Source organism: Grus americana, chromosome 9 (genome assembly GCF_028858705.1).
Source record: "Grus americana isolate bGruAme1 chromosome 9, bGruAme1.mat, whole genome shotgun sequence".
Lineage (NCBI taxonomy): Eukaryota > Metazoa > Chordata > Aves > Gruiformes > Gruidae > Grus > Grus americana.
The window spans coordinates 16,401,823-16,416,056 of NC_072860.1; the positions used below are offsets into that span (position 1 = coordinate 16,401,823).

The window sequence follows — 14,234 nt, forward strand, 5'->3', positions numbered from 1 at the left end:
CTCTGCAGCATCAGGGAACATCAAGATAAAAGAAAGAAACAGCCCCAGAAATGAGAGTGGGCGAGGTCATGTTCAAGAGATGACAGTCATGACAAAATACAGCTATTACAGGCCTTCATCACTACCATCGCTACTGTTCTGTAGTGATTTTAGGTATGTAATAAGGAAAATCAAAAAGTTCTGAAGGGGCAATGGCCAGAAATCTGACCTTCCTGAGGCTTTCTAAATCAAATTCCTCCTTTTCAGCTTTGCTCATCAGTATTTATCCTGTGAGCACAGTATTTATCCAATAACAACATCTACAGAAGTGCATTACTGTTCATTTTTTACAAGGAGCTTGCTTTCAGTATTTCCCACAGGAAATGAGGAGGCTTGGGTTTTCCTTCTTTTAACTATTGTCTGCTGAAATTTTGCAGTGTTGAGTGCAACCAGCATCTCTCATGTTTCACTAGTCTACCACCATCACACCAATACAGAGACCACAACACAGAATGAGACATTACTTTATTTATTACAGATAGTAAAATAATTCAGCCAAGCGCATCAGAGCTTCAGAAAGGCAGTGGGGGTGTCAGGAACTGGCTCTTTTTAGATACTACAAGGCTCTGAAAGAGGCCAGAGCACAGGTGGGGGAGAAGAAAAAGGCACCGACAGAAAAGTTCCACTTGCAGCCAGGGTATAGCAGCAAGGAAAGACCTTGGCTACATCCACACCGCTGGTCTGGCCCAGGTTCAAGGTCTGGTTTGTGTATTAGCCCTTATCTACATGCAAGCACGTTTCTAAGACGTGGTCCTGGCCTGAGCTCTGGGCTGTCTGGAGAGGAAATGACTGTGAGCTCTGTTGAGCCCAACCTCTTGTTTTATGTAGCGTGGACAAGTTAGAGATGGTCTAGGCTGAGCTTTCCTACAGTCCACACCACCACCAAATGTCCTGAGCTCATCTCTTCCTAAGGACTGTGCACCATCAGAGCTGCAGGCAGCACATCACCAAGCAAACCTGAGAGAAACCCCCCAGATCAAGGGTTTACCATGAGCATGGCCAGTCCCCCAAACCAGGGACATGCACTGTGCTGAGTAGCTGCCAGGGAGATCTCTTTGGGTTCTCGACTGGCACGTTAACACAATAAAAATGAGATTATCTGGTGCAAAGAGCAACCGTTACAGTCTAAGGAGCAATGTCAGATCAGTATTTCTCCCAAAGAATAACAGTGTTAGACTAGAAGAAAAAAAAAACAAAAAACCAAACAAAAAACCACCCAAAAACCAAAAAACCCACATTAGTTTGTACCTATTTTAAAAGGCACAGTCAGAACCCAACATCTCACATGCACTGCTCATGCCTGCAGAGATGAAATTGGGCTCAGTGCTTCTCCCAAGGAGTGCGGGGATGAATCATCCTCTGAGGAACTCTCACACTGCTGATTTACATGCTCCAGACCATGGTATACAGATAGCATCCAGCTGAGCAGATAATAGGTCATTTCAGGCACAGCATTCTCTATTTAGCAGCAGATACACATAAAGGTATAGCGTATGGGAACTGATGGAGTGACTCGTACTATTAGATATGGTGCATTTACACGGAGTGCTTCCTAGGCAGCCCCACAGAGGCTGTGAACACTTGGTACAGCTTACAGCTGCTCCCGACCACGAGATGTGTGCGCCTCATTCAGCCTGTTGCTGTGAGGTGTAGTGGAGAAAGAGGAGACTTTCGCAGCACATGACTGTGAACTTCGGAAAACCTGGTAAGCCCAGCTCAAATCTCCAGGTGTCTGATTACCCTCCATGTCCCTGGGGTGAAGATGCTGGGTGTAGATTTGTGGGTCAGGATGGAGGTGCTTAGAGCTGTGCTCTCACATCTGAGCATCTCTCCTCACCGTCCTGCACCAAACACCATTTCTGGGATGTTTCCAGCCAGCAGAAGAGAGAATAAGAGGCTTCTGCCTATCTTCTCCCTGGTAAGGAAGTTTCAGTCCCCACCAAACCTTTCCCGAGCGCTGGCACCATCCAAAACCCTCCAGAGACAAACAAACTAAGAGATGCAGGGTTCAGCTCCCTCCCACCTCTGTTACAACTGCCATCCACCAGACTGAATGTGCTTTTCTGGACCAAAGCAACAGGAGCACCCAGGCTCCGCAGCATGGCGGAGGCGCACACAGTGTGGGCTTTTCTGGCTGTGCTTGCAGCCCCGATTGCTCATGCTGGGGTCGCAGCCCTGCAGCACGCTCTGAGCTCTGTTTAAAGCCTGACACAGGTTTCCTGCAAGCAGCATTTTCCCTGCTTGCACCATATCACCATCAGTAGCATTAAGCACACATGTTCCCCAGGACACTATCACACCCTGCCAAGAACAGAGTTTCTTTTAAATTTGGTGATGTCTGAGCCTTTTTGATGGGTGAAGAAATCAGATCCTCTCTCTACCAGGGTCTTCCCAGCAGCTCCTGGGGTTTGTTTGCATAAGTGCTTGGTGTGCTGCGGCTACAGCCCCAGGGAAGGTACCGGGCACCCCTGCACAACTAGCAGCGAGTTGCTGCTGTCCCAGTTCATACAGGACAGGCTTTCCCCAAATTTGGCTGCTGTGAGGAGGTGGCAGGGAAAGGCTGGCGAGGGGACATCCCACGTGGGTCTCAACATAGTCCCCCACCAGGAGAAAGGAAAGCAAGAGAAATCACGCAGCCCACACTGATTTACAGCCCTGGGATACTATGCATGGCAGGGTATTTAGTCATATAAATATAGTCAGAGAGGAGAGGTACAGCTTCCCCAGACAGAGAACATGAAATACATGATTCTTTTTTAGGACAAGAAGGTCTCAGACTGTCTACTGCAAAAGGCTTGTGACATTTTGAGTTGAGCCAGGTAAGACTCTTGTCTCCCTAAGGCACTAACTGTAACAAAAATTGCTTCAGTCTTTAGTGACACAAATTGTTTTCTCTATTAACTGCTCAGGGGACTTAAAGTCCCCCTCTCAAAATCTCTCAAGAAGGTTGAATTTTACAAAAATATAAAACAAATCATCGCAATAATACAGAAAGTCCCTAAAACTCTTTAGAAGCAGGAAACTGTAAACAGCAACATCCTGTGTTTCAGTAAATAATTAAAATGCAAAACAGAAACACCAGCAAAGCAGATGTTCGGTGCAGATTCCTGTAATATGAATTTGGTTGAAGCTCCCACTTATTACCCCCCCCAGCCAACCTGCAAAATCTGATGTGTTTTGGATGATAAACAATAACTTCCATTCCCCACCCCTGCCACCAGTGATACTGCTATGGGAAAACAAAGTCTTCTGCTGAATATCGTGCTGGCTGCATTTTTCAGCACGTAGCAACTCTGTGGCAGGCCAGTTACTGGTAAGCCCAAGGGCAGAGAATCCTTCTCTCAAAAATAAGAGCACTTGGAAACACCTTTCTCTGTGTCACAAAATAGCTGCAAGACAGGGCAGATGAAGGACAAAGAATTAAGAGCAGATTATAGTCCTGGAAGACAGGAACAAGTGAACTGTTTGTCAGAAACACTCTGGTGTGTAAGGGAACGCTACCAGGAGTGCTCACAGGACCTTTGCTTTTGCAACTATGCCTGGTGCTAAGAAATTACAGGGTTGACTCCCTATAATTTTATCAATACATTGCCACACCTAATGTGATTTATGATTTTTGCTTGTGATTATCTTAAAGCAGTAGCTCCTGAAGTGCTATGAATACATCAGAGCCTTAATGTTGTTTAACATTAAGATTTTTAATCCTGTAATATTTGACCACCTAATGCCCACGTTAACTCTCAGAACCAGCTGAACTATGATTTCACAGCTGTCACAGCCACCTCAGAGACCCCACTGATGGCAAGGCACAGCAATCCCACCATTTTACCCCACCAGCTCTGGCTCTTACTTCTGAATTTAGAGGCAGGCACTGCTGGCAACACACGGCTGAGCAGCTGCTGCTTGCAGCATCCAGCTCACGAGCACACTGCCAGCTTCTTTCCATGCATTTTTTCAGCATGCATTGACATACATACATATCAACATTACTAACCTAGACAGGCATTGAACCTCCCAGGGCAAGGTTTTGTAAGCAGACTTATTTTTATGTTGCAAAGAGCCTACTGAACCCCTGATCACTTACTGCAGGGTTTCCCCCTTCTCACCCTTGGAGGTGGCTGTTCTCTTTATAGCTCCACGCACTAAGCGAATTCCCCTTGCTTACATGCATCAGTATGTATCACATCAGGCCACCTGTGGCATTCAAACACCTGACTGCAGATGATTCAGCAGCAAAATCCTGTGGGGAGATGGTCTGCTACACAGCAGTAAGTGGTTACAAACAGGCACCGAAAACTCCCTGGTAAGCCCTAAGAACAGATACAGATGTTGTCACGAAGCTATCTAAGCAGACGGAAGGATATTATCTATCTATCATCAGAAGACCTAGTCAAACAGGCCTCAGAAATCTATTATAGTGAAACATTTTCCTTCTGATTATTTCAGTTTTAATCATGGGCTACAAAATTTTAAATTAAATGAGAATACAAATTTGAATGGCAGCGTAACCATCAGCTCCCACCACAATGCCCAAGTTCCCATGAAGGTTTTCACATAAATGCATAACTAGCTTAGAGCCAGACACCAAACTAAGCACCAGGTTTCCTTGATTTCTTCCTCAACTAAGACCCTCTTTCCTCCCCCATGCTTTGTGATACCTATAGACATTTTTTATAAGGGTTCAATACTCCTTTGGCCACTTGCTCGATGTCAAAGTGTTTTATTTTCTCCAAAATTGAAGCTGAGCCCTTCTGCTCTGTATCAGGCCAGAAACCCTCGTATTTGTTGGGAGGAGCCATTGCAAGTTAGCTCGTAGCAGAAGGTACCACACAAATGAGCAGGGGATTACACTTATAACATGTACCATGAACACCCTAAACATCCCTGAACAGGTGAGCTACTGAGAACTTGCTGCTTTAATTTCTTCAGTATTTTTGGAAGTTGAAGTTGAGCGAGATCCTATGGATTAGGTATTCTCTCCTTGTAGTAAAAAGGACCACATGAAAGACTTCACATATTTTCCTTCCAATTCTTTGAGATCTAGGAAAAACAGAAAACGGTCGATTTGGTTCCACTTTAATCCTTTAAGCAGCACTAAAAGGACCTCCAAGCAAACAACTACCTTCTTATGACACTCTGAGGGGCCCATAACGTTTTGAAGAGGAAAAGAGAAAAGTGCTGTCTTTGGCAATGACCGTGAAAGGGTTGTGACATCCTCAGCACAACCACATCTCTCTGACATAGAGCAAAGAGGTCCAGCAGGGACGAGCAGCCTGCGGGGGCTCTGCCAGGAAGAACAAACTGCAGAGGGTTTAACGCGCTGCTCTTGAGCAGTGTTTTGCAAAGATCCTATCTTCTAATCCCATCTTCTGATGAGACTGCAGTGTAAGAACAGGAGAGCAACCAAAGATCAGACCTCAAAGACAAGATAAATACCCTCCCCTCCTCACCACCAGCAGTGCATGTCCTTAGTGAGGTGCAGCTGAGAGGTCCCATGCTGGCAGCACATCCTCCCTGCAGAGCTGCTCTGCAAAGCCCTCCTGCCCGCGAGCCCGCCCTGCGATAGCTATGTCTCGGCACCCTGCACTCTGTCCCCTTGCTCATGTCTGGCTCTAGCTGGGGACCCTCCCCTATGGGATTTCTACTAGGTGTGACAGCACAGCCATGAAGGTGACCACCACTTCACAGGAGAGCTCACTGAGGCCAATAAGCACCTTCCCAGCTCCCCTCCACCTTTCCTTCCTGCCTGGAGCCAGTTCTGCTCCTCCAGAAGTCACTGGCTGCTCTGAGCACACCACAAGCTCCTCAGAACAATTTCTGACCCCTCTCTGAGTCTTTGGAAAGTACCTGCTGTATGACTGGTTGTTTCTGCAAATAGATCTATACCAAGTCATGTGCCTTTCCTTACTTGGCTTCAGGTCTTTCTGCCAACACGGCAAATTTGGGCTCCCATCTCAAAGGTGAAGGCAGATGATTTTTGTCCACCCTGTCATAGCAGTTCAGTTGTACTATGCTTTGCCAAAGAACAAGGAAAGGAAAAAAGTGTGCAGTTGCCCAAATGCAAGGATTCTGCAGAGCCTGCACGCGGGATGAAACACTCCTGCAAGACGTTACCCTAGGACAGCTTAAGCAAAGCTCTGGCGCAACGTCACCCAGCTGATACCTGGGCGCGAGGAGCACGGCTTACGCCAGCATCGATTCACAACCATGAAGGGGCACAGCACGCTGCTGCCTGTTATCAGGAGGGGTCGCCAGCATGTTTTGCCTGAATGTGCCCCCTCCCAACCCAAAGGGAGGAAACCTGCTGTTTCATTACTGCCTCTTAGTAATGATGAGCACTGGGTACAGTGAGTTTTTCACCTTTGTGCTGCATTGCAAGCATTAACACTGGCGAGACTCCTATCTGATAACTGCAGTCCGTTTACCAGCCCCGTTTGATACACGTGGGAACTAATGAAGAAAGGTGAGGTGACATGTGCAATGATCCCGACGAACAATCCCTTTGAACCCAGGACCCAGGAGCTCTGGCTGGCTGGAGACCCTGCTCACCAAAATCTATCCAGGTAGAGCACCCAATAGATAATGCTGCCATGGCCCATGCCCTCTCCTTCCTCCTATGCCACAACTAATTTCTGAATAGATTTTTTTTTTCTATATAGCTGTTTTGGGGGTTTTTTTGATTGTTTGGTATTTGTTGGGGGTTTTTTTGGCTTTTTTTTCTTTTTTTTTTTTTTTTGCAACCCCATCCAAAACCTAGGACTGTGTCTGAGAAACCAGGTTTCCAGCACAGATGCTGCAGACACGAGAGGATTTCAGGGTTGTTCCTTGAGTCTCTGTTATTAGTGAGATTTGGGAGGCTGGGCCGTACCACATTGTACTGAGAATACAAAGCCAGAAATGAAAGAGGAAAGAGCAGCTTGTGTGAGAAGCCTTTCATTCAAAAGGGAGGAGTGAGCCACAGCGAACGCCTTCAACACATCAGCGATGCGAAATCCTGAGGCCACCAATTAGCCTGGGCATGGGGAGAGGGGTGAGCAGAGCAGGCAGGATCGTAGTCCGGTGCACCAGCAGGTGCATTCCCAACAGCCCCAAAAGAGGAGAGCTCCTGGGTGAAACACAGCCTAATGACCATCATTTCCAAGAACACAAGTAACTTATCTGTAAACATCACTCCCCCAACCAGGCATTAGTTGGAGAAAAAAAAAAAAAAAAGCAGAGCTTTGGGGAGAGAGAGAGAGAGAGACTAATTACATAGCTCTCAACAGCTGGACTTTGATCATAATTACAGTGTCCTCTTCATCTTACATTAGTGGCTTTTAACTGTAGCTCGGTGGGTGCTTCTTGGAAGGTAGAAATCCCACCCATTTCAGATAGCTCATTTTATGACTCAGAGCTAGCCTGAGTTTTCTACAGCACAGGATGAGCTCCCACGGTACCATCCAAACAAGTAATTCATGGGGGTCAGCGATTTGGCACTTTAATGCAGGTGCTTCTGTCCTTACAGACAGACCAAGGAGCTAGAGCACTAAGCCTGCTTTATCGCTGATTTCAAGCATTTCATGCAAATCCTTTTAAAAGGGAAGCAAAAGTAGAAAAACTTTGAGGTTTTTGCTCAACTCCATTATTGCTGAATTTTAACATCTCTTAGCTCTTTCTGTTTAAAAAGAAGAAAGATGAGCACACTCAGGATGTACCTTTCCAACCTCACTCCAGACATTCACGTGCTACATTGGCATCCCTCACTTCAGCACAGGGATGCACGGCCCCGTCAGTGCCCGGTGCCCCTCGCTCAGCTGGGCTGCAGCTCCAGCGCCGAACTCCAGTGCCCACAGCAACAAGTGGGGTCGTGAAGGAGGAGGCTGCTGTCCTGCGCCCCAGCCAAGTTGTCTGTACTTTCATGTGATGCAGGGCTGCTTTGCTTCGATACCCACATTTACAAAGAAATATACAGCCTAAGTGGGAGAGCTGGGCTGTTGAGAGAGGCTGGAGTGGCCTAAACCGTAACACGCAGCACCGGGAGCCTGGGCACCCAGCTATTTTTCCTCACCCATGGCACTGCATTACTGCGTTGTTTGGATATACCACAGCAGCAGCACATAGTTTCACCACTGTGAAATGACAGGCAGTAAGTATACAAGCATTGTAATGGCACATTAGTTAATGCTCCTAAGCGTGATCTGTGTTCACCTCTTGACAGAGGAAATGTTTTAGCTGGCTCCCACGCTGTCTGCCTGCCGGACACCCCAAACTGAAGAGATTAATAGATGAAGCAACAGCAGAGGGTAAATCTAAGCCACAAATCTTAGAGCTAACTGGGATTTATAACTGCTTCTCCCTCCACACTGACCTACAGGGAAATCTGTGTGACAGCCCCCCTCCCCCCGCCCCGCCATTTTAACAGGGTTTCAAACACTTTTCGCTATTTGTTATCTTGCCTCAGCTCAACATTATCAGTTTGCTGTTTAGATTATTACTAGATGTAATTTTAAAGTTGCAAAGAAGCACACTGGTAAACACTCCCAGATAAATAAAGCACTTTGACCACATCAAAGCAAAAGTGTTTCAAACTGTGTAAAATAAATGCAATTATGAAACTATTCAATTTTGTTAAATCAGTCAGACGAATGTCATCCAGCACATCATGAATGCGCAACCAATGGAGCTTAAATCTGAAGACCATCTATGTCTTCAGACTGAGAAAAGTATCTCTGGAACCAGCTTTCAGCTGATTTTAACCTGTGGCAGAGCACAGCCGCTAATAACTGGACAAATGCCACTCTCAGCTCATGTAAACAGCCATACATAACAGCTGAGACACATTATTACTCTAAGCTACATCTCGATCAGGTTTTATGACTGAGGGGTGTCACAAACTCTATCTGTCCCAAGCTGTCCTGAGGCTTCCCACACCGCGACGGCCCCTTAAAAACTCATCACGCCGCTAAGGCTGCGTCGAGGAGCAGCATTTCTACCGAAAGGCCTGATGTGCTGGGGGATACAGATTTGAAGGGGAGAAAGGCTCATTAAAAATTTCTACAGAATACAGCCAAGGGAATTTTTTTTTCTTCAATTCCTGCTCCAGCTGGGTTTTTTGTCTAAGCCGCAGCACCAATTTTATGAACCTGTTCTTTGACTTGGGACGGGATGTGACTGGCAGGAGCTCACAGGGGCTGGGAAGCTGTCCCAGAGCTCAGGTACACTTCCCTGTGCATCTTTACCCTTTCCAATTCTTATTTGTATTATTTTTGTAATTTTCTATTTGGGAATTTGCCTAGCTTTGGCTTCCAGCCACTGAAACTTATTTGTCTGCTAAAGACCCCACTGCTGCCAACCTGAATCCGCCTTCCTGGACGGGCACCGCTCTTGTGCTGCCCTTCTCCCGGACGCACACACATCCCCGCCGGGGTCAGCGGTGCCAGGCAGGTTTGCGGGAGATCAGAGCGTGGCTGCGTGTGTCCGGCCAGCCCTGGGGCTCGTGTTGTGGAAGGTCTCGCCAGGGAAACCAATACCCCCGGCTTCGTTCCACATTCCTCTGCCACGGCAGCGAGGCCAAGGACCGTGTGCTATTTCCCAGCTCCCCTCCTCTCCTTCCCCTCTGCTGGCCCCAAACGCGGCTCCTCCTCGCTGCCAGGTCTCCACACTCCTCCCCAGGACCTTCACACAGTGGTGACACCGAGCACCCAGCGGATTAATGGGGGATAAAAACCCTCACAAACATTTCAACAAATCATGATAGTGGCGGGGAAAAAAAAAAAAAAAAACCCAAACCAAAACAAAAAGGAGAAGAGATCACAACGCTGCCTGTAATGCCCTGGGCTGGGTGACGGTGGCCAAGCCCTTTCTTCAACAGACAGCTATGCAACACAAGCAGCCTTCCCCAGCACAGGATGCAGAGTTAATAGTTAACCCTTCCGGGGATCGAATGCCTTCGTGAGACACCAGCCAGAAAAAAGCAGCCAGAAACTAGCCTTAAAGTATCTCAACAAGTGACTGTGCTCGCAGGATTTCACCTCTCCGAACTTTACGACTGGAAAAATACCATCTACATGTCATTTACATGCTTAAATATAGTATCTTCTATTGGGAGAAACAAACAAACTGACAATGTGATACTGTGATACCTCGTGCGGACATGCTCTTTTATCTGCTGGAAAATTATAAAACTCAGCGTAACAACAAAGCTAAAATAAGAGTGGTTGCCAGGCTCTGAGGTTGGCTGTTAGAATGAAAAAGTATTCTTGGAAAAGTGGTCTCTCAGAAGGCAGTTTTTTCTTCTCTGAATCTTTTAAATGATTTATTTATCCTTTAAATTCCAAAATCTCAGAGGTTAATAGTTAAGGTCATATTCTTTCCAGGAGCTTTTTCATTTAAAGGAACAAATAAACACACTATAGAAAGCTAAAACAATTCCTACACTACTGAAAGCACAGAGTAACCTTCTGCTCCAAAACACAGGGAAAAGATACTATCAGTTTTCATGTTATTTATCATATATTTTTGTGTCTAATGCCAAAGAGGAAAAGGGAGATATCTTAAACGGATGCCTATAATTAAACAGTAACCTGTTAGAAAGCCAAAAATAATAATAAGCTCCACTGAGCATGAAGAGAGCAGCACATTTTTTCCGCATGCAGCCCAGCTGCCACCAGACGATAGCAGAAAAGTTAACAATTACACAAGACACTCAGATCAAACCTACGATAGGAGAGAGTTACGTCACGCTCAGAGACTCACCGCTGGATGCAGGGATCAGGGTAGTACTGCAAGGTGGTGAAAGGTGCCGGTTCAAAATTCATTTCCTCCGAGCCCCTCTTTGGGTACAAACCACAATAAAATAAATAAATAGATATAAAGCCAGCAGGCTAAAAGCAATAAGGTCAAGTGGTACACGAGGTACAACTTTAGAGATTTATTTTACACTTGCGAATGGGTGGGATCTCCCAGGGACTTGGCCAATGGGATTCATCAAGTGACCTGAGCATCACCACCAGTCCCTCCTCGCCAGCTGGGCATCTTCTGCACAGATATTTTCCCCTCCTCTCAACATCCTTAATAAACTTTGGTGTACGCCGGCTGCACTTGTTGTTGGGAGCTCATCTGGGGCATCTCTGAACTTCTGATCTCGCCGGTCATTGGTTGCCTTCCCGCCTGACTTCACAGTTTAATTTTGGCAGCTCCTGCAATTTTGCTAACTGCTGTGGCCACTGGTCATCCTCGTCTCCAGACGGCCGGAGTTTCCTCTGCTGGGTGCAGTGCCCGTGCCGAATTTCGTCGTACTTTAAAAGCTTTCCTTGTCAACTTTGTGGCTAGTACCTGCATAAAGTTGCCTGGGGAAATTTTCAGTCTCTCTCGCACCGCAGTTCGAACAGACTGTTGTGGTCACAGTTTCAAAAGCTGAATGACAAAATATGGGGAAATTCCTCAATTAAAATTAACTCTGAACTTTTGCTCCTCTGCCTCCCCCCCTTCCTGCTCTCCTCCCCCCAAGAAAATTATCAGACATAATTGTTAAAGTTTCCCTCTATAACTTTTGACCTTTTTTTTCCCCAAAGAGAATTGAGATGATCTAGAAATCTTTCATTGTTTTAGTGTTCTGTAAATAATATATACATTTTCCACATGAAAAACAACAATAGTTTTAAATATCTTGATGAGAAAAGTAAGAAAAAAGAAAATAGGAGTCATAGTTTTCAGGCCTCTAAAGCCTAAAGAAATGAGAGTGAAGTCCACCAAAACAAACTACCAAAGACGAAAAGCAGATGTGGTTTTCCTGGAGGAAAATAAAAGCCAGGAAGGAAGATTAATTCCACTCCCCCCCCCCCCCTTTTTTTTTTTTAATTCACACTGAAAATCATTCAGGAAAGCAACCTGTTTTGCTCCCCTGTTTTTCCCCCTCCGTGGCTCATCCAAATAGTACAGGCTGTAAACCTATCCTGGTTTTGTGGTTTTGGAGAATGAATGAAATATGAATCAGGAGCTAAATTAAAATGGATTCCAGCAGGAAAAAAATAGCGTCCATGTATCTATGCACCAGTGGGATTGCATCTTCAAGCAGACGTATATGTTTGTGTATACGAAGAGAGGGAAAGGGGCTGCCCTATTGCTCACCTACGGTGCAATCTTTTGTGCTGATGTCAGCATAAATGCTGACTTCCAAGCAAAAGCCAGGAGCCCTCAGAGACAGAAGCGGTTACCTCTTATTTTTCCCCTCTGTGTTTTCCTTGTAGGAAATTTTGGTTCAAAGAATGTCATGTGGAAACATTTTCTTTGCTGCCTGTGCCAGGGTGGCAGGGGAGCTATTTCAGACTTGACATTCTCCACCCACACTCAGCCTGATAGTTCCTAACATCTGTGAATTGTGAATCCTGTAAACTCGCAGGGCTGATCCTCGGCCAAGTCCAAGCAGCTTTCATTACGATAAGTGGCATTCGCCAAGGAAGAGGCTGGGAATGAAGGATGTATTTATTAACTGAAGTTAAGGGCTCCTTTGCTGCTGGACACCAATTCCCCTGCCTGGCCCGTGGAGGAGCAGTAATATGAAATAGGGGCTGAGCCCTGGAGTAGACACTAAACATCGTAGCCTGCATCAGTGGGGAAGAAGTATGGAAATGTCCAAACCAGGCTCTCCCGGGGAGGGAGAATCACACCAGGGGTTACGTGTACATGATGCAGCCCAGGGAACATGACTATAGAGCAGCTGCATCCCCTTCTGCTGCCAAAGTCAGGGCTGTGCTTACCCCTGTGCAGCCGCCTCTCCTGAGGCGGCAGATACCTCCAGGGAAGGGAGAAGGAGGGCCAGGGGCCAGCGCAAGCTTGTGGTCCACACCGATAGCCTGGCTCTGGTCAGCAGGCTAGTCCCTGCACAATCTATTTGAGCAAGAGCTTGGGTTCATGCTGTCTTGCTCCAGGTCTCAGTTTCAGTCTGCACCCATGGGTGTGAGTATGGATAACCAGCCTGGCTGGGGAGGTGTATGCAGGCACCGGGCTGTGCTGTGGGTACGCTGCTGAGACCTCATGTGATTGCTCCTAGAAAAAGACCAGAAGCTTGCTGGATTTCTTCTACCATGCTTGTGGTGGGTCTGGCTGTTATCTCTGCAGGCCTGGCTTCACGCAAAAGTGGCCATGTATCGTGTCCTCTCCCAACAGCCTGGAAGGGTTTGTCTTTCTTGCTAGATTTCAGTCTAAAAGGCATAAACCTCATGCAAAAGAAATGCTGTGTGAAAACAGCTATTCTCATGAAATCCTGCTCTACCTACTTCTCCAAGGGAGATGGAGAAGCATCTTTCCCAGCATGGCCTGGCTGCCAGGGACGACACATCAGGGGCAGGGGAAGGCCAGACAATTCCCACCTGGAGACTCAGACGTGCTCTTTGGGTTTTGGCCAGCCTCCTCACCTGCCATGTGTCCAGATCACCCATCCCAAGGGGTGTTGAGAAGCGCAACAGACAGCTCCTGGAATTGATGCTGCTGGGCTGCCTCTGCCTCCAAGGATGAACCTGACCCCTGATTTTACACTACCTTAACTCAGCAGAGTACCCCTTGGTACCTCGGACACATTACGTACACATCTGCTACAGCCCAAACTACTGAGCCTGTGATTCCTGCTTTTAGTGCTGAACACGTCTAGCAGCATTGCAGTCAAGAACAGGCAGTTAGTCTCCAGCTTGCAATTCACACCAAAAGAATAACTTCTCCTGAAAAAACATAATTAATTTAAAAAAGAAGCACCACATAATTGTAATGAGTAGTAGTAGCTTGGAGCAGGGCTCCCTTCTCACTCACAAGGCACTGATGGGAGGAGAGGTCTAGCAAAGACATTTCCATAAAAACTTCACAAGGGGCCACCAACTGCCCAAGGTCCTTACCAGCCCTGACGCCTGGGGCTGGGCAAACGCGAACGGCTCAGTTTGGCTGATTTTGGCAGTGCACACAACACTTGGCTGTTTTTCCCAGAAAGCTGGACATCTCCAGCCTCCCAGATATCTGGACATGTTTTGAAGTAGCTCAGAAGGTCCAACTTTTTCGTCTGCAGCTGGAAAATGGAGCCATGGAAACCCATGAGTGACAGCACACAAAAGCCACCTGGAAAAGCCAGCAAGACTCCCAGTTTCTCTCCCCTAACCCCAGCTTCCTTTCTCCCCCCTGCTCACAGTCAACGTTTAGCTGCGGGTTGATTCACCATGAATTTAGGCAGA

General features: G+C 46.8%; 1 protein-coding gene across 1 annotated transcript in view; it reads right to left on the minus strand.

The window, feature by feature from the left end:
- Positions 1-11,019, minus strand: part of TP63 (tumor protein p63) — a 106,608-nt gene extending 95,589 nt beyond the window's left edge. The window contains exon 1 of the mRNA XM_054835905.1: positions 10,774-11,019. Coding sequence (XP_054691880.1) covers positions 10,774-10,835 — 62 coding nt within the window. The 5' untranslated portion in view covers positions 10,836-11,019. The remainder of the gene's footprint in view (positions 1-10,773) is intronic.
- Positions 11,020-14,234: the final 3,215 nt, after the last annotated feature.